The sequence below is a fragment of the Podarcis liolepis genome (genome assembly GCF_965112155.1).
Source record: "Podarcis liolepis genome assembly, chromosome: 10".
Taxonomy (NCBI): Eukaryota; Metazoa; Chordata; class Lepidosauria; order Squamata; family Lacertidae; genus Podarcis; species Podarcis liolepis.
The window spans coordinates 20,742,660-20,761,359 of record NC_139562.1 but is presented as its reverse complement, the minus strand read 5'-3'; the positions used below and the strand labels follow the sequence as shown (position 1 = coordinate 20,761,359).

The window sequence follows — 18,700 nt, the reverse complement described above, 5'->3', positions numbered from 1 at the left end:
CAGCAAGAATACTCATCGCGAAGTATTGGAAGACACAAGATTTACCCACCAGGGAAGAATGGCAGATGAAGCTGATGGACTACATGGAATTGGCGGAAATGACTGGCAGAATCCGAGACCAGGGAGAAGAGTCGGTGGAAGAAGACCGGAAAAAGTTTAAAGACTATTTGCAGAAATATTGTAAAATTAAGGAATGCTAGAAGAATGTTGGAATGAAGTGATATGGCTTTAGTAGAAAGGTTATAAGGAATTAAGTACAAATAGATTAATAGCGTATTAAAAGAAAAATAAGGTTGAAATGTGTTAAGATAATTATAGGATAGGAAACAGTGGAAGATGGAAAGGAATTGCTGAAATAATTAATAGAAGTGGAATACAAAAAGGGAGGTGTGAGGAGGTCGTGGAAATATGTGAAAGAAAGATAAGACATTGAATTTTTTTTCTTTTCTTTGTTGATGTGTTTTTGTTGATGTGTTTTTAAATTGTTTAAAAAATTTTTAATTGTTTTTGTTTTGTCTTTTTAGTTTAATGTTTTAGTGTAAGGCAGTGTCTTTGTATTGTAATGTATTGTTTTTTCTTTGTTTTTTTTGTAGTGTTTAAATTGTTGTAAAAGCAATAAATATTATTTAAAAAATAGAATAATAAGGAATTGTACTAATGTTTAAAACTCTGCTTTAACGGTTCTGATGCTATGTTTATCTGTAAAGCAGGGTAAATGTAACACATCTTGATTTTAAGGCTGAAGTCTTATTTGAATGTTACTGAAATTTGTTTATTTCTTTTTAAACAAAATTTATACACTACTTGTTTGTAATAAAACCTTTAGGTGTTTTACAAAAAACAAAGCAATTGTCCAGTAGCACCTTAGAGACCAACTAAGTTTGTTCTTAGTATGAGCTTGTGTGCATGCACACTTCTTCAGATACACTGAAACAGAAGTCATCAGACCTTAATAATAATAATAATAATAATTAATAATAATAATTAATAATGGAGGGGTATTACTCAGAAGGGTGGTGGGACTGGGTGATTGGCTGATAGGTGTGGTAAACCTGTTGACGACTGTTAACGACTGCAATTGGTCTTACAGGAAAAAGTGAGGGATGAGATGGCCAAAAATAGCTTTATCATGTATAATGAGATAAGAAAGCTCATACCAAGAACAAACTTTGTTGGTCTCTAAGGTGCTACTGGACAATTTTTAAATTTTTAAAATATATTTCTACCGCGCCAGACCAACACAGCTACCTACCTGAACAAAAAACAAAGCATTCAGATTATCAATACAAGACTGTTAAAAACAGGTATGAAAGACATTCAAAAGATAATCAACACAGGCTTTCGAAAATCTGCATGGGTTTTTGAAAACAAAAAAAAATCTGCATAGGGCTTTCAAAAACAAAAATGGTTTATTCATGCCTGACCCATTATATGCTTTTTGCATATTGCTGGCAAGATGCCCAACATCCTGTTAATTTGGGGACCAGGAGGCTGTGTGAAGGAGCCGTATAAGATAAGGGTCCCTGGGGAGGAAACAGAACAGATTGCAGACACTGCAGGATCCCTGCGAATGTGTTGCTGGGCTATTCAGCATCAGTTGTGAAGTGAATCTTTGCACAGCCAGTGTTGCAAATGCGTTGGCAACCATTTACTGATACATACGAGAGAAAGTCAAAACAGGTGCTCTCTAAGGCACCAGAGATGTGAGCCAATCTATCTTGTCTCCGCAATTCCTGTAACCCTAAGCCTTTGACAACTATGCCTGCTTTAATCTACACTGGAACGGGATGGCTGTTGGTAAGTGGCTTCTGGATGTAATGGACCTGCAGCAAAATGTTGCAGTGTGTTCTCCTTCCTAACAGGATCCTTTCTGTTCAGGCTTGCAGCCAGCAATTTCCTCTGAACAGGGCATTCAACTCCTCCCATTGGACTCCTCTCCCAATGCTTGAATACCTGCAGGGAGGATTCTAATGGTATTCTGCTGAACAGGGTTAGAGTCTCCAGACTTTCATGCTGAATGTATAAAGGTTGGGACAGGAAGGGGTGGGGCTGATTTGTGCAAAAGCAGCACCTGAACACATACACACCCTTACCTGATTTGAGCTGTACAAAGAAGGCTTGTCTTTCTTTTCCAACTGACTCGGCATTCCGTGGTGACTGAGTGTCCTCTGTACTCACTTGGTTATTGGGCTGGTTGTCTGTAAAAAGCGTTATTGTGTCTCTGCAAACATCAGCGTTCATCTGAGCATGCTGATAATCTCCTCCTTTCTCAGTGGCCCTGTTTTAGATCCACTTCTGTCAGCAAGCACCACCTGAGTTCAGTATTAGATGTGAATCCCACCCTGCACAGGTAGAAGAACAGCATCCATTTTTTAATCCACATCCTTACAACTTTCCTGTGAGTTAGCTGCAGAGCCGGCCCATCCAATAGACCAGGGACGTCCAGCTCTCAAGAGACTGCGATCTACTCACAGAATAAAAAACTGGCAGTGATCTACCCCTTTTGGGGGTGGGGTTCAGGTCAAAGCTGTTGGCCTTTTTTTAGAGGGGCAGGTCTTTAGGGGGAAAGGAAAAAGTCACTCACCAAAAGATCACTCAGGAAACAATCAGCCTTTGGCAGAGCAGGCAAGCAAATACAGTGGTACCTCAGGTTACATACACTTCAGGTTACATACGCTTCAGGTTGCAGACTCCACTAGCCCAAAAATATTACCTCAGGTTAAGAACTTTGTTTCAGGATGAGAACAGAAATCGTGCTCCAGCGGCGCAGCGGCAGCAGGAGGCCCCATTAGCTAAAGTGGTGCTTCAGGTTAAGAACAGTTTCAGGTTAAGAACGGACCTCCGGAACGAATTAAGTACTTAACCCGAGGTACCACTGTACTTTATGCAACAGAAAATTTAATAAATAATAAATAATAAATAATAATATTAGGGGTGGTATTGTCTGTTTGTTATTATGCTTTGTATTTTTGTTTTTTTATATTGTAAGCTGCCCTGTGGTCTTCAGATAAAGGGCAGTACAGAAATTTAATAAATAGTAATAGCCAAAAAACAAAAACAAAAAAGGGAAACAATCAGCCTCACAGCAAAAAAACTCCATCTTTCGTTCTAGCGATCATGTGCGAATGGAGGACAGGGCGAGGGGCCGGGTGTTCTTTTTTCCTCCACAAAAGAAAAGTGTGGGCACTTAGAGAGCACTTAGAGAGCCCACAATCGACTGTAACCTCCCAGGGATCAACCAGTTGATCACGGTCGACCAGTTGGAAATCCCTGTATTAAACAAATGGGTTGAGTATGAATTATATGCTGGCTGTGTGTGTGTGTGTGTGTGTGTGTGTGTGTGTGTGTGTTTGGTTTGTTTTTGTTACATATTTTGTGTTCTTGTTTTTTATGCTGTGAACCACCTGTGATCTTCTGATGAAGGGTGGTATGCAAATTTAATAAATAAAAATAATAAGCAGTCAGAGACACATGGACACACCTAGGAAGATTTCCAGAAAGGATTGGGAATTTTTCTGGCTTATCTCCCCCCACCCTCGAGGGCCACCTTTGGCAGGTGGGTGGGACAACACTTTACAAAGCACCTATATAAACTACCATTGTATTGTCAGACGATGGCAGGTGATTGAATCATAGAATCATAGAATCATAGAGTTGAAAGAGACCACAAGGGCCATCGAGTCCAACCCCCTGCCAAGGTGGGATGTCCCATCCATCTGTCAAAGTCCCTTGTACAGCGCTTGCCAAGCATCTATAACAGCCGGTTGAACCGACAGCCAGTTGAACCACAGTGCAAGGGGCTTTGCCAACCTTTGCTTAACACTTGGGGAAATGCTGAGTGAAAGACTTACTGTGGTTCCTGGCTTTCATGTGTTTAGGAGCCCCCATACATAGTACTTTGCAAGCCAGCAAAAAGCAGGATTTATTCCTTCTGCCCGTCAGCTGACAGTGGGACATACAATGTCAGGTGTGGGGCAAGTGGCCATCATTTGAGTAAAACGGCCTCGTGGGTTAGCACAGTTGGTTAGAGCATGATGCTGATAATGCCAAGGTCACAGGTTTGATCCCTGTATGGGTCTAGATGGCTAGATGATCCATGAGGTCCCTTCCAACTCTATGATTCTATCATTTGGCCAGATTTGGCCCAAAGGCTGGTGATTCCCCACCTGTGGTTTTATAGCGCCATCAATGGAACTGCAGCCTGCTCCATTGGAGTGGATATCTGTGAAGTTGGTTTACAGTGCCATCCTAGCTGAACGTTGCTTCTGAGGGCACAGCTCTGATTTAGTCCAATTAGAGACAGGGCAGTGGTTGATTTATCGCCCTGATTAAGATGGCAAATGCTTTAAGCCCTAATCTGTAGAATCTTAAATTGAAATCTCGGTTAACAACTGATCATCCACAAAACCGTTCCTTGAGGATTATCACTTTCTAATCTGACGCTGGAAGTTGCACGAATGCCATCACAGCAAACGTGCAGTATCTGTGTCAGTGGTGGATATGGACAAGCATCTTCTGTTTGCTGATCTTTGGCTATATGTGAAAAAGGCAAGCTATAAACTGTTTCATTTTCCGTGTGAAATTTTTCCCATCTCAATATCATTTGCATCTTTACTCTCACTGATCTTGCACCTTCTACCTCTGCTCTGTTTGCATGACATGTTTAGTCTGTTGTTTAGAAGCCAACCCTGAGGCCAGGGCCTGTGTATTCTGAATCGAAATCAAAACAACACTTTATAGAGCACCTATATAAACTTTCATAGGACTTGCCTGATTTTCTATGGTGTGATGCACAAGGCATGGGGTCAGTTGAAAAGACAGCACTGCAGTATACAAAACTGGGAAGGGTAGAGGTGTTCTGTAGCAATCGGAGTGGACCGAGAGGAGTAGGACAGAGGAACAGCAACCCAGGTCACAAACTTCTGTCTGCCAACAGGATTGACTTATCCCATCGCATCAGTTCACTGTGGTAGCTACCAAGCACTTCAAAACCACAAACACTGAGTTTCAGTGCTTATACACACCATCCCCTAAGGAGCCAGCTAGGATCGGCTTGCGACAGAGGAGTGGGAGCCCAGTTTGTACACTAGAAGTACCACCACTTTTTGCCTGAGCAGGGGGCTAACAGCTGGCACTGTCACTGTACCAACTGACTGCACAGGTTATTATAAGCTTCTGCATTAGGTGCAGGTAGCAGGACCTACAACATATGAACCAGACACTCCTCATCAGTTACGACCGGTCCATCCATCAGCTCTCCTCATCTACCTGTGGGTGGTAGCTAGTGGCTGTCTTTTCAACATGCATTGCCTGTGCTTTCCATAGGAATGTATAAACCAGCCTGGTATATAAACTCCAGATATTTTGATCTACCGCAACTCCCATCAGCCCCAGCCAGGACATAAGAGTTGTGATCCAAACCTTCTGGAGGGCGCCAGGATGGAGTGTTACACTCAAAGATGTTTCTCTAGCCTTTTCTCTGAAAATATCCAATGAGGAAAATCCCACAGTGTTCTTGGCTAGGTCTCCTTTTAAGGTTTTGACCAAGTAACCTCTTTCACCACTTTTCAAAACCTGCTGCCATCTAGAGTAATCCCTCCCAGCTTTTCTGACCTCAAAAGAGTCCCGCAGCCCCATCATTGCATAGACAAATAATCCATTTTAATCAGCAGACTTGATTTGCTGGGGGACCGTATGTTGAGAGATACAGCCTGGGAGAATTTTTTTGTTTAAAATTAGGACAGAAACCAGATTGTGGCTGAGGAGACAGAGCAACAGTTCAAATAGCATGACCTCCTCGGATCCAGTGCTCTCTGCCTCTCCCATTTGCAACAGAACCTTCCAGGTATGGATGTGAGAGTTTCATTATCTCTCAGTCCTGCCCTGCACACCATGTGCCATATGTCTGCTCTAAATGTGCAGAATTTTGCTGGTTGCCTTTAAAGTAATGTGAGGATTAGAACAGTATTGCTTGCTGTGGTTTGTAACTGAGTGATTAAAGAGATGTCAAAGCAGGGAGATCAGCTGTAGAGGTAGAGGAATGAGAAGAAACACAGCGGTTTATGGACACACCCACAGCGTGAAAGTGTGTAGTTGCGATCTTGCATGAACAGTTTCCTCAATTTAAGATCACCTATGGCAAGGATAGACTTGCAAACTGTTATGCACTTTTAAGCTATTGTTGGTATTGTTGCTCTTATTAATACTGACCTCACTAATGTAACACATTTATTTATTTAATTTTATTCATATTCCTTCCGTCATGGAAGCCGTGATATGTGAGTCGCCCATCCAAAGCACTAACCAGACCCAGAGTTGCTGAGCTTCAGCCAGGTAGTTGGCTCAGCATTTTGACCCTCTTAAAATTATCCCTCCTACTTATGCAAAATTTGCAGGGTTCTCTTGAGCATGTTGATGCGCCTCTCTTAAATTTCAGTGAGTCCTATTTTGACGGTAATGCCGTCATAGCTCAGCACCTGAGTTCACTATTAATGTGCGCAATGTGCTATGAACGTATTTCTCATGCCTTTGTACAGGGAGTCTGCATCGGACTGCCAGCGTTCCAGAATATGTGTTCATAGCAGATGAAACAGACTTTGCTTCAAGACCTCCTCATGGAACTTCATACTATCCATCTTATCAGGTAAGGAACACTGAAGGAATATGCACACACACACAGTGGATGTATAAATGAATTCAGATGCCTGTTCTCCTTGCTTTGCTGCGATGGATAATGGCTGGATCATAGTCAGGTTCATCCATTTTATACTATTGAGAATGCCTGCTGAGTTTTCCTCTCATGCTTGAAGGCCACCCATATCTTAAGCGTTGCTATAATTCCACAAACAAAAGTAATCTCCTAAATTGCTGAGGAAAATTGGCTTAGTCACTCAGTTCCATTGTGTGACAAATGGGCTCCATTTTATGTTATCGATAATGTGATAATCGAAGGACGGAAAGAGAGATTGTTGCTACAAAAGCGATGTGTTTGAGGTTGAGGAAGGAATGGTGTATTTAGTTTTACAAAGCAGGATCAGAAATGTTTAAGGGAGCTAACTATTCTTGCGTACAATATTAGATTCCAGGAAGGAAACTAATCCTTATTTCAGACACTAGAGCTTTTGATTGTACATGAGCCAAGAGGAATTCTGCCTTTGTTTATATTTGTCAGACAGGTTGTGGACCCTGTGTAGACTAAATCATCTTGTGTGGCTTAACTTAAGTACATCTCCCAGCTTTTAATTACAGTGTCTGAATTTATCTAATTACTTGCTTTCTCCATTATCAATAGCCTCCTTTGCACCTGCCTCACAGAGTTCTCTGTGTTCTCAGTCTTGGATTCTGTTGTAGTTGCATGTAGTTTTCTTGCTAGATTACAAAAAAAAAGTAACTGCTCTGGAAAGGAGGTAGAATGGGAAAGTTGTGCAAGCCTTTGAGGAAATACCGAAGTTTTTATATGTTGTATAGGGCAATGGAAATGCTTTGGAAACTGTACAACTGTAACTTAACCTCCTGTGAAGGACTCTCATTGCTAATAACATCCGAGACATCTATTGGACAGATGGGACACTTGTCCCAGGAACTCATAATGCAAAGAATACTGAACAGCTAAGTGCTAGGAAAGAAGGAGCGGGGAATTATGCTAGCCAGGGTGATGAAACAGGTAGAGCATTCTACTTCAGATCCCCACTCATTCAAGAAAATCACCGGGTAATATTGGGCCAACCAATATCTCTTAGCCTAACCTGCCTCACAGGCTTATCATGATGGTAAAATGCAGCTTCCCTGAGCTCCCTGGAGGAATGAGCAGCTGTAAATGTAATAAATACAAAGTGCTCAGGACATACTTCCTCACAAAGTGCATACAGACTCAGTTTCCAGAAGACGTGGTGATGGCCACATTTTTCCATGGGATCATATACCAAAGGAATTTCCCCCCCAGAAAACATTCCACCCCATATCACTGCCTTATCGTGATGTTCTTTTCTTGACTGTATTGTCCCTTTTTCGTGTGTTTAACAGATAGGATCGCAAAGCAGTTATGAAAATGGCTGGGAGCCTAGAATCCTTTCCTATAGCTCCTACAGGGGCATGGAAGAGACATCTCAAAGGCAGCCCTTGAAGAGATTAGAGGTTTCCCCCAATGGCAGCCCTGGCAAGCTGGCACACTACCCAAACGACTTCCATTACCACAGGGCTCTAACTGTGAGGCATGGCGAAAGCAAGAGATCCGGTGCCGTGCCTCCAAGGTACGCTCGCTCCGAAATCCTTGGCTACGGTGGCCAGAATGCTGCAAGCAGAAGGTATGCTGTGCAGAGGCAGTTCTACATTGGGTCAGGTAATGACACGGAGGTTGACAGCGTCCCAAACAGCCCACGGGTACCAGTCTATCAGCGCATCGGGACCAGTCGGAGCATGAACAACCTTTTGGAGAAAGAGAGTTACCCAACTTCTGGTTATGCCACGGGACAAGTCAGGACTCCTGCTGCTTCCCAAAATTGGTCTCAGAACAGGCAGTCTCAGAACAGGTCCAGCTGGCACCAGACAACGGTTAGGTCGCAGAGCACAAGGGAGGCCTCTCAACCAGCTTCGATCACCAGCACCACCGCCGAGACAGGGAGGAGGATGGCGATGACAGCAGCTATGGCAGCCGCAGCAGGAAGTGGACACATCCTTCAAGAACGGGCCAGCGCCATTGGATCTCAAGCAGGGTAAGGTTTAACTCCACCCCCTTGCCATCAGTGCATAAGAATATGCTTTGGATTGCTCTGTGCACCTTGCAGTAATGAAGTATGGTCTAAAGCAGGGGTTCCCAGCTGTTTCTAGACTACAGTTCCCATCATCCCCAACCATTGGTCCTGCTACCTAGGGGTGATGGGAGTTGTAGGCCAAAAACATCTGGAGACTCAAGCTTTGGAAAGCCTGGTCTAAAATCAGGCTGCTTACGGTAAAATAATTATTTTAGTTTACGTTTTATATCCCACTGTTCTTCCAGAAAGCCTAGCGAATTTGCTGAATGCTTCTTTGAAAGCAACTTAACGGGTGAAATTAGACTTGGCTGTAAGTGTGTCATTTGAAAGCACACCAGAGACTCTTGGGTTGCAGCGCTCATCTCACTTTATTGGCCGAGGGAGCCGGCATTTGTCCGCTTCCACAGACAGTTTTTCCAGGTCATGTGGCCAGCATAACTAAGCCACTTCTGGCAAAACCAGAGCAGTGCATGGAAATACTGTTTACCATCCCGTCAGAGCGGTCTGACTTCGTCTAAGGCTGCTCCCTATGTTTTTTTAGACACACCAGGCACCAGTGCTTTACATCTTGCTCTTATCTAGTTTTCATGAACAGTGCACCCAGTTCATGAGACTTTGCAAATCCAGCAAAGATTCTGACAAGTCTCAGCAATGTAAGAAAGCATCCGGCTCATCTTGTCTCCGCGCATACTCAGCAAGTAGGCACTTATTTTATTTTAACCTTCCCATGTTGACATGGAGCTTACTGCACATGTATCTTACATAACATATCCTTTAGCCACTGCACATTTCCCTCCCATTGAACTAAAGGGGCTTCTGAGCAGTCATGCTCAGGATTGTGTTGTCGGAATAAACTATTTTCCAAAGGCAGCAGATCATTTTTATTTCCACTGCTATTGAACCACTGAATGTATTGTTTTCATAACGATATCTTGCTTTACTCATTGCTGGAATTCCTACTCCAGTCTACTGAGTCATAAGTACATGATTTTCTGTACTCGGAAATTAACTTTGCAGCTGTTAAGGTATACAATGTCAGGAGGACAGAAAGGGTTTGTTCAAGATGTCAGGTCAGAACAAGAACTGAACTTCTGGTTAGGATAACAACTGGATTGAACAGGACAGCTGAAATTCCCCAGGTGACTGTGATGTTTGCTGTCCATTCCAGGTTGGCTCAGTAGTGCAGATATAAGCAGCTGACATTTTGATTTCATCATCACTTGAGAAGTGTAGGAGAAAATGGATAGAGCTCAAAACACATTGCTTGAAACCGGCATTGAATGGGGCAGGGCATAATGAGTTGACTATCCAGTTAGAACCATTTAATCATTTTCAGTCAATTAAATTTAATCTGGTTGCTCTTTTCTAATGTTTAATATTACTTAATTTATAAGGCTATTTTGGGGGGTTTTTTAAGTACATGCAAAAATGTGGGTAAAGACTACTCCCTCTTAAGAGTCACGTGTTAGCTTCTCTGTCATTCTAGTTTGATGCATTAACACAACAGGCTAACTGGGGCTGTAGTCCAGCATCTAAGGTAGAACCTTGGAAAGGAGGAATCCTGTTGTGTACAGAGATATACGACAGTAGCGGTAATTTATTTATTTGCAACTGTACCGCAAGTGACATCTGAAGCATGTGATGGTGCCACTCTTACCTATTACATTCTACATAATGTGCTGAGATCAAGCAGGGCTAGCCCTACCATTGGGTAAAGTGAGTCGGCCGTCTCAGGCGGCTGATTCTTAGCATCATGAAAGGACAGCCGAACATTGGCTTATTTAATTTATTGTTGTTGCATTGTTACTGTTGAGAAAGGAGAGGTGCTTGCCTGCTCCCAGAGCTACCATTCCCAGAGCGGCTTAATCTCTCTTCCCAAGGATCTCTATGAGGAGAGTTCTCCTAACAAGTCTCATCACCTTTAGCCAACTACAGCTCCCAGAATTCTTTGGGGGAAGCCATGACTGTTTAAAATGGGTTCATAGTGCTTTAGATGTAGGGTGTGGGCATGTGCCTTACTTTAATTTGTGCTTTCCCTGGTATTTTATACCCACTGTTTAATTTCCCCTCCTCTGTACCCATCTCTTTACTTACCTTTGCCAACTGCGGTAAGTTCATGTATTTCACAAAACAGGATATGGCCCATAAAAGCTTACAGCACAGAAAGTATGTTAATCCAGCCTTCCCCAACCTAGTGTTCTTTAGCAGTTGTTGTGCCACAACCCCCATCAGTCCCAGCCAGCATGGCCAGCAGTCACCATAGGCCAGGCTTCCTCAAACTCGGCCCTCCAGATGTTTTGAGACTACACTTCCCATCATCCCTGACCACTGGTCCTGCTAGCTAGGGATCATGGGAGTTGTAGGCCAAAAACATCTGGGGGGCAGAGTTTGAGGAAGCCTGCCATAGGCGATGGGTGTTGCAGTCTAGCAACATCTGGAGGGCTCCAGATCTATTACTTATTTACAGTGTTGTTTTTAAGCAGGCTTGTTGCCTGACATTCACAGCCTAAGAACATCCATTAGTTATACTGGTGCTCATTTTGGGCTTACAAAGTGTTCATGTTTAAATCACCCCAGGAATCCAGAAGGAGAGATGACTCTGGAGCGTGCGGTAAATATATTGCAGACTGAAAATGCTTCGTCCCCTCGAGTCCTTCCAGCAGTTGTCTTCATACAGCATGAGAGTTTCCAGAGAGCAGAAGCCAGGAGGAAAGTGAGTAAACCATTTTCTTACTTAATGTGTCCAGTGCTGGCAATACTCTGAGTAGTCCCATTGAAATTTATAGACATGACAAATGGGTTCATGAATTTACATAGGTCTAATTCTGAGTAGACCACAACCCACTTACTGTAACATAGTCTATCTCACCACAGAATGGAAGTTTGTAGGGAAGTCTGTGTACCTGCCCAGTCTACTGCCCTGGGGCTGCCTGTCGATGTGTAACTTCCAAGCCTGCCCTCCCTTTAAACTGGACTTGGACTAGTGAGCCTTGCAGATAGAGGATGTATAGGATGAAGCGTGGTCACCCTTTTCCCAAATGGAGGTTCGTAATTTTTTAAAACCATCAATTAAATCAAGCTTGAGCCCATCATAGCAGCAGATATCAGCATCTTGCTCAGTATGGGTGTTAGAACAAGAATAGGGTTCTCCAAACATTGTGGACACATTTGGAAATCTAAGAAACTGCCATGGGCACAACAAAATCCCATTTTACTGGGGGGGGGGGAGAGAACTTGTGGTACACACACCCCTAGACAAAGCACCAACACACACAACAAAACAAATTAACGGCAGGCAAAAAAGCAGTCAATATCCCCACCAAAGAAGCAGACCACACAAACAACAACAAAATCTGTTTTTTAAAAAATGGAAGTGGCCTTGGTGAGCATCAAGGGGAGCATCGGAGGGTGCCATAGTGCCCACAGACACCATGTTGGAGGCTCCAGAGAAGAGTCCTGTAGACCTGCTTCATGAACTGGGTATCTGAGGGGGAAAGGTTCTTGGTGTGTGCAAAGGCATGACTCTTTCTAAATCTGTATTTAGAAGTCTCCAGCCAGAAAAGGAAGAGAGGACCCGGTGTTCCTTTACCAAAGAACATGTCCTCACCCCAGGGGTTTAGACTGGACAATCTTTGAGACACCTCCATCCTCCATAATTCAGTGTCAGTTCCAAGTCTATATTTAATATAGCAGTAGCTGTGAAAGCGTGTTGTGAAGCTGTTTACATAATGGCTCAAAAACTATTCAGACAACAGTATCTAATCTCTGTGGTCCATAACAGAGCAAGAAGAATAGACCAAACAGGAAGGGAGGAGGAATAGCATTGTATATAAAAGATGTGTACTCTTGTGAAGAAATCCATGAACTGGAGTATGAAAAGCAGATTGAGAGTATATGGATAAAAATTATCTTTGAGAATTCCTGGAGAACAGGTGAGGTCCCTACAGACTGGAGGCAGGCAAATGTTGTCCACATCTTCAAAAAGGGAGGAAAGGAAGACCCAGGTAACTACCAACCAGTGAGCTTGACATCGATACCAGGGAAGCTCCTAGAAGAGATAATTCAACAGTCAGTCTGTGAGCATTTAGAAAAGGATACTGTGATTACTAAGACCCAGCATGGGTTTCTCAAAAATAAGTCATACCAGACCAATTTGATTTCTTTTTTTGATGGAATTACAAACTTGGTGGATCAAGGAAATGCTGTGGACATAGTGTATCTTGATTTCAGTAAGGCTTTTGACAAAGTCCCCCATGATATTCTCACAGTAACGTAAAGGTAAAGGGACCCCTGACCATTAGGTCCAGTCGTGACCGACTCTGGGGTTGCGGCGCTCATCTCACTTTATTGGCCGAGGGAGCCGGCGTACAGCTTCCGGGTCATGTGGCCAGCATGACTAAGCTGCTTCTGGTGAACCAGAGCAGCACACGGAAACGCTGTTTACCTTCCCACAGGAGCGGTACCTATTTATCTACTTGCACTTTGATGTGCTTTCAGACTGCTAGGTTGGCAGGAGCAGGGACCGAGCAATGGGAGCTCACCCCATCACGGGGATTCGAACCACCGACCTTCTGATCGGCAAGTCCTAGGCTCTGTGGTTTAACCCACAGCGCCACCTGCGTCCCTGATATTCTCACAAGGAAGCTAGTAAATGTGGGTTGAACCAGGTAACTATTAGGTGGATTGGTAGCTGGTTGTCTGACTGAACCCAAAGAGTACACATTAATGGTTCCTCATCGTCCTGGAAAAAAGTGACAAGTGGGATGCTGCAAGGTTCTGTCCTGGGTCCATTGTTGTTCAACACCTTTATACTTGGATGAAGGAATTGAGGGGATGCTCATCAAATTTGCAGATGACACCAAACTGGGAGGGGTAGCTAATGCCACAGAAGACAGAATCAGAATTCAAAATGACCTTAACAGATTGGAGAACTGGGCGCAAGCCAACAAAATTATTTTCAATTGGGACAAATGTAAGGTTCTGCACTTAGGCAGGAAGAACCAGATGCACAAATGTGGGATGGGGGATACCTGGCTTACTAGCAGTACTTGTGAAAAGCATCTAAGGGTCTCGATGGACCACAAGCTTAACATGAGTCTACAGTGTGATGCAGCAGCAAAAAAACCTAATGCTATTCTAGGCTGCATCAACAGAAGTATAGTGTCCATATCAAGGGAAATAATAGTCCCACTCTAGTTAGACCACACTTGGAATACTGTGTCCAATTCTGGGCACCACAGTTTAAGAAGGATGTTGACAAGCTGGAACATGTGCAGAAGAGGGCAAGCAAGATGATCAAGGATCTGGAAACCAAGCATGATGAGGAGCGCTTGAAGGAGCTGGGTATGTTTATCCTGGAGAAGAGGAGACTGAGAGGAGACTGGGAGGAGATAGGATAGCCATCTTCAAATACAGAAGACGGAACAAGCTTGTTTTCTCCTGGTCTGGAGGGTAGGACTCGAACCAGTGACTTCAAGTTGCAAGAAAGAAGATTCTGACTAAACATTCGGAAAAACTTTCTGACAGCAGGAGCTGTTCAGCAGTGGAACAGACTCCCACAAGAAGTGGTGTACTCTCCTTCCTTGGAGGTTTTTAAGCAGAGCTTGGACGGCCATCTGTCATGGATGCTTTAGTTGAGATTCCTGCACTGCAGGGGGTTGGACTAGGTGTCCCTCAGGGTCCCTTCCAACTCTTAAGATTCTACAAAGAGCCGCCTCTGTATCTCAGCCGCTGATTTATAGCAAGTCGTTGAGCATTCCCAAGGTGAGCTCTCCAAGACAAAATATTGTCACTTTATCAGTGTTTTTCCTGGGAACCCTTTGTCCTAATATGGGAGGGAAAAGATAGCTCTGTGAAGACTCTAGCCTACTTATCAGCAAAAGTCTAGTTTACCCAGCCTATTTTTTCCTCATGCACTGGAGTTCACTTAAGTCTTCTGCAGCTATATCTATTGCTGGCAAAACTATTTTTAAAAGCCATAATTGCCTTTGACTTTTCCGACCAGAGGTGGCAAGTCAGCTATTGATGTGGTCCATCTAAAGTTTGCGAATCAGTCATATTGCACCAATTAAAGAACAATGCTATAGACACTTCAGCATTTCACATGGAACCATGATAGAATAAAATAGGCATTGGTTTCCTGTTTCAAGTGTAGCCAGTGGTTCCCTCCAGTTACTGACTGCACCTCCTGTTTGGCCATGCTGGCCGGGACTGGAGAGCGTTGGAGTTCATGAACAGCTGGAGAGCACTATGCAGCTACTCCTGTTCTGTTTTACTGAATTTATCTTCATAATTGAAGTCAGTCGCATAATTGAACCCTTTCAAATGCAATTCCCCATCACTTCCTAACCACAGAAAGTCTGTGTTTGTATTTCTAAATAGATTTGTTGCACCGGAGTGTTTAAATTGACTAACTGTGCAAACCTCCAGTTTTGGTATGTGGAGGTTTACACGGCTTAGTCAGTTTAAACACTCTGGTGCAACAGACCCTCTAGTTCTGGTCTGTGAAGGAATCCCTCCCACAAAAGACTGTAATAGTCTAGAAGCAAGCAGTCTTGTCTGCAACTCATTCCACCAAAAATAAGGGTATTTTTAAAGGCTTAGAAATGGGTAAGAAAAGCATTTGTAGGAAAGTGTGTGGAAATGACTGAAAGCAAGAGGTGGTGTTCATGGTTCCATGCCAAAGCATGAGGGTAACAGGAGCTTTTGTTGAGTTTCACTTCTGCGTGTTCTCAGCACCTGCCAGCTAAATTCTTCATTCTACCACAAAGCTCCTCATCGCTGCTAAGGATTATGTAACATTTCCATGTTTCTGTACGTGCATTTCTGTCTCCACAAAGAGAGGTTTGTTCACCAGAGAAACCATTGCATTATATAACTTTGGACTAAAAGAGTAAACAAGTTACTTCACTATAAACCATTCGATTCTGAGGAAGCTGCTTGCAAAACTGAATGTGTCATTTGACAAATTTCTCTGGAGTTAGAGCCCTAACAATTTCACCAATCTCTCCTATAGATAGGGGTATACCACCCAATGTACCAGCATACTATCAACGTTACATTATATTGATGTCACTATGCCAGCACTGCAGGGAAATGTACCCATGCAGATGTTTATTTGAAGAGAAATTCAGCTGCTTGGCTCTCTCTGGGTTTCACCCATTTATCTGATCCAGGAGTGGGGAAATGTCTGATCAGAGGCCAAATGCCTCTCTGCATCTGGCCCTCTGAACTCTCTCTAGACTATAGTTCCTCCTCTGCCACACCCCTGTCTTCCCAAGCCACACACCCTCACTGTCCCTGCTTCACAGCTTCCTTCAGGTTTTTTGCCCGGATGTGACCTTGAACTCTGATCTTGCTTCTGGTTTGCCTGGATGAAGGGGTGTGCAAGTTTGTGTAAAAACTAGAGTTGGAATGCAGCTCAGCTTGTCTTGAAGACTGGTGGGTCTGCCTGGGGAGAAAGTGAATAGACAGAGAGAAACCTCAAAACATTTCAAGGTTATTGACCTCATTTCCTACTTCATATTTGTATGTCTCCTGCTGAGAACATGCAAGCATGGGTCCTTGAATCTCCACCTTAGAAAAGATCCTGCTTCTGTCTACCTATCAAGCACGTATTTCCTTCAATAAACTGAGCTTTCCTCATTTTCCAAACTCGGAGTCTCAATGTGCTCCTCCAGTAGGGAGGGATTAAGTGCTCAGTTCCAGCTTCTGCTGATACATTTAAATTTCACATGCCTTCAGCAGGCCTATTATACAAAGGTCAAAAAGGGCACCCATTGCTCTGTCCACTTTTGCCCCTGGGCCTTCTCACCGCCAACTTCTAGGCATAAGGCTGCCCAGAATTTGACCCTCAGACTGAAAAGGGCTTTCCCACCCCACTTTAAATGTTGTTGAACTGCATCTCCCACCATTCCTAGCCAGCATGACCAATGGTTGTGGATGATGGGAGTTGTAGCCCAACGTTGGGAGGGCACCAGGTTGGGAAAATTTGGTCTCATCCGTAGGAGATAGGATGGAATGATTCTGTACCCTTCTGTATTCAGACTGACTGGCATGAGAAGAAGCTGCTGCCAAGCCTGCTCCTACCTAAAAACATCAAAGGCCTTCATAAAGATAACATCACACACCCCAGGGCCATAGACAGCAGTCTTTGGCCAGCCAGATACCACTGGAAAGTGATAAGTAAATTGTGAAGGTCACGCCCTTTTCCTCTTTGCTTCTCATCTCACTTCCAGTGACATGCATGTTCCTGCTAAACTCAGAGGTGTCATTTTAGCCAAAGTATTCAATAGCCTCATAGCTAATAAACATGGGGTTGTTAGAAGCTTGACACAGAGTGGACCTAATGAAATTAAAAGACCTGCACTATTCACCTCTATTCTGTATGACTTTATTTGCAAAAGCATTTTCATGCTGCTTTTCAGCCCTAACAGGGGGCCCCCAGGGTGGTTGACAAGAAAAGAAAAATGCCACAAAACCCGTTTAAACCATAGCAATTAACACTGAGCATGAAAAGCCCCAGAGCAAGAGTTTAAAACCTTCCATCTCAGGTTTAAAAGCATCAAAAGCCAAGCAGAATGTTTTTATTTTCCCCACTCCATCAGGGACGGAGCCAGTCTGGCCTCCCTCGAGAGGCAGTTCCATAACAGGGGGCTGCCACAGAAAATGTCCTGTCCCACATTCCCACCCACTAAATGCCTTTATCCAATCCTATTTAAAATTACCTTGGGTTCATTATTTGTTTATATATCACTTAATGTCCAGATAAGCTTTTAAGCCATTTACACGCATAAAAATTCCATTTTTATATGTTGCTTGACCAAGTGTCGACTTCTGCCTCCAGATCATTTTCACCTCCCTTTTTCATCACATAAATAGAGTTTCACTGGAAAAAGTACAAAAAAACTATAAATCACCCTGATAAAGAAAGCAAACCTTCCCACCCCTAGTTGTTTTTGTAAAACAGGGTTGGATGTGCACACGCACATGTGCTTTTAAAGATGCATGCAGATGCCATGTGCCCAGATCAAAATGCACACCCCTTTCCGAGGGGCAACTTGTGACCTATAAGATTAAATTATCTAAGAAACATCTTTATTATGTTGAACAGTGGAGCAAAGGAACTCTGCTCCCTAACTGACCTCTACTCCCATTCATCTGCTGCGCCCAATACCACCCATGCACAAAACCATAAAGAGATATGTCAGGAAGCACAGAGATGAGCCAGATACACAAGAGGCAGTAGAGGGAGAATGTGGCGGGAGGGAGAAAGATACAGATGGGCAATAACAATCATTCCCTCTATATCTGATGTTGAAGCTGTGAGAGCTATTGGTTATGCGGCCAAAACAGAAACACCCATGCACAAGAATCATACTTTGGGAAACCTAAGTGTTTGTAGAAGTACAAAAAAGTGGGGTGCATAAGGAAGACTACCACCCCTCAAATAAACCACTAAGGACCCAGTGTGTTCAATGGTCATCTGAATTAGATCATACCACATGCGGAAAGGCAGATCTAAAACAGTACAGGAGATACTTTTTTACCAGTAGTTTGAAGGTGCAGATTTACAGCACAATATTTGCATCCTTGCTACCGGATAAAGATACTGAAAATACTAAGGAAGAAAGTATTATGTTCATTGTTGGAACTTTGGATGGTATTTTTAATAGCTAGTCCATGTGCATCAGGTAGCGACTGTATCTCATGAGTGTATTAAGAACTGGAAGGTCATAAGTTCTTCCTTATTTCTGTCCCCAGTGTATTCTAAGCTCAACTGCACACACTCCCTGTTTGGGGAGATTGGCTTTGTTTTATCATGTCAAAAAGCAATTATCCTGGCTTAACTCCAGCCCCACCTATTGACTTCCAAACATTAGACTCCTTAGCATGCTCTGCAGCTGCTATCTTTTCTTAATGTTTTTCTTTGCTTACACACCTTCCTCTTT

General features: G+C 43.3%; 1 protein-coding gene across 2 annotated transcripts in view; it reads left to right on the top strand.

Moving 5' to 3' along the window:
- Positions 1 to 18,700, top strand: part of PKP2 (plakophilin 2) — a 46,432-nt gene that overhangs the window by 7,976 nt on the left and 19,756 nt on the right. For both annotated transcript variants that reach the window (XM_083461973.1, XM_083461974.1), the window contains exons 2-4: positions 6,537 to 6,643; positions 8,023 to 8,711; positions 11,328 to 11,463. In XM_083461973.1, coding sequence (XP_083318099.1) covers positions 6,537 to 6,643; positions 8,023 to 8,711; positions 11,328 to 11,463 — 932 coding nt within the window. The remainder of the gene's footprint in view (positions 1 to 6,536; positions 6,644 to 8,022; positions 8,712 to 11,327; positions 11,464 to 18,700) is intronic.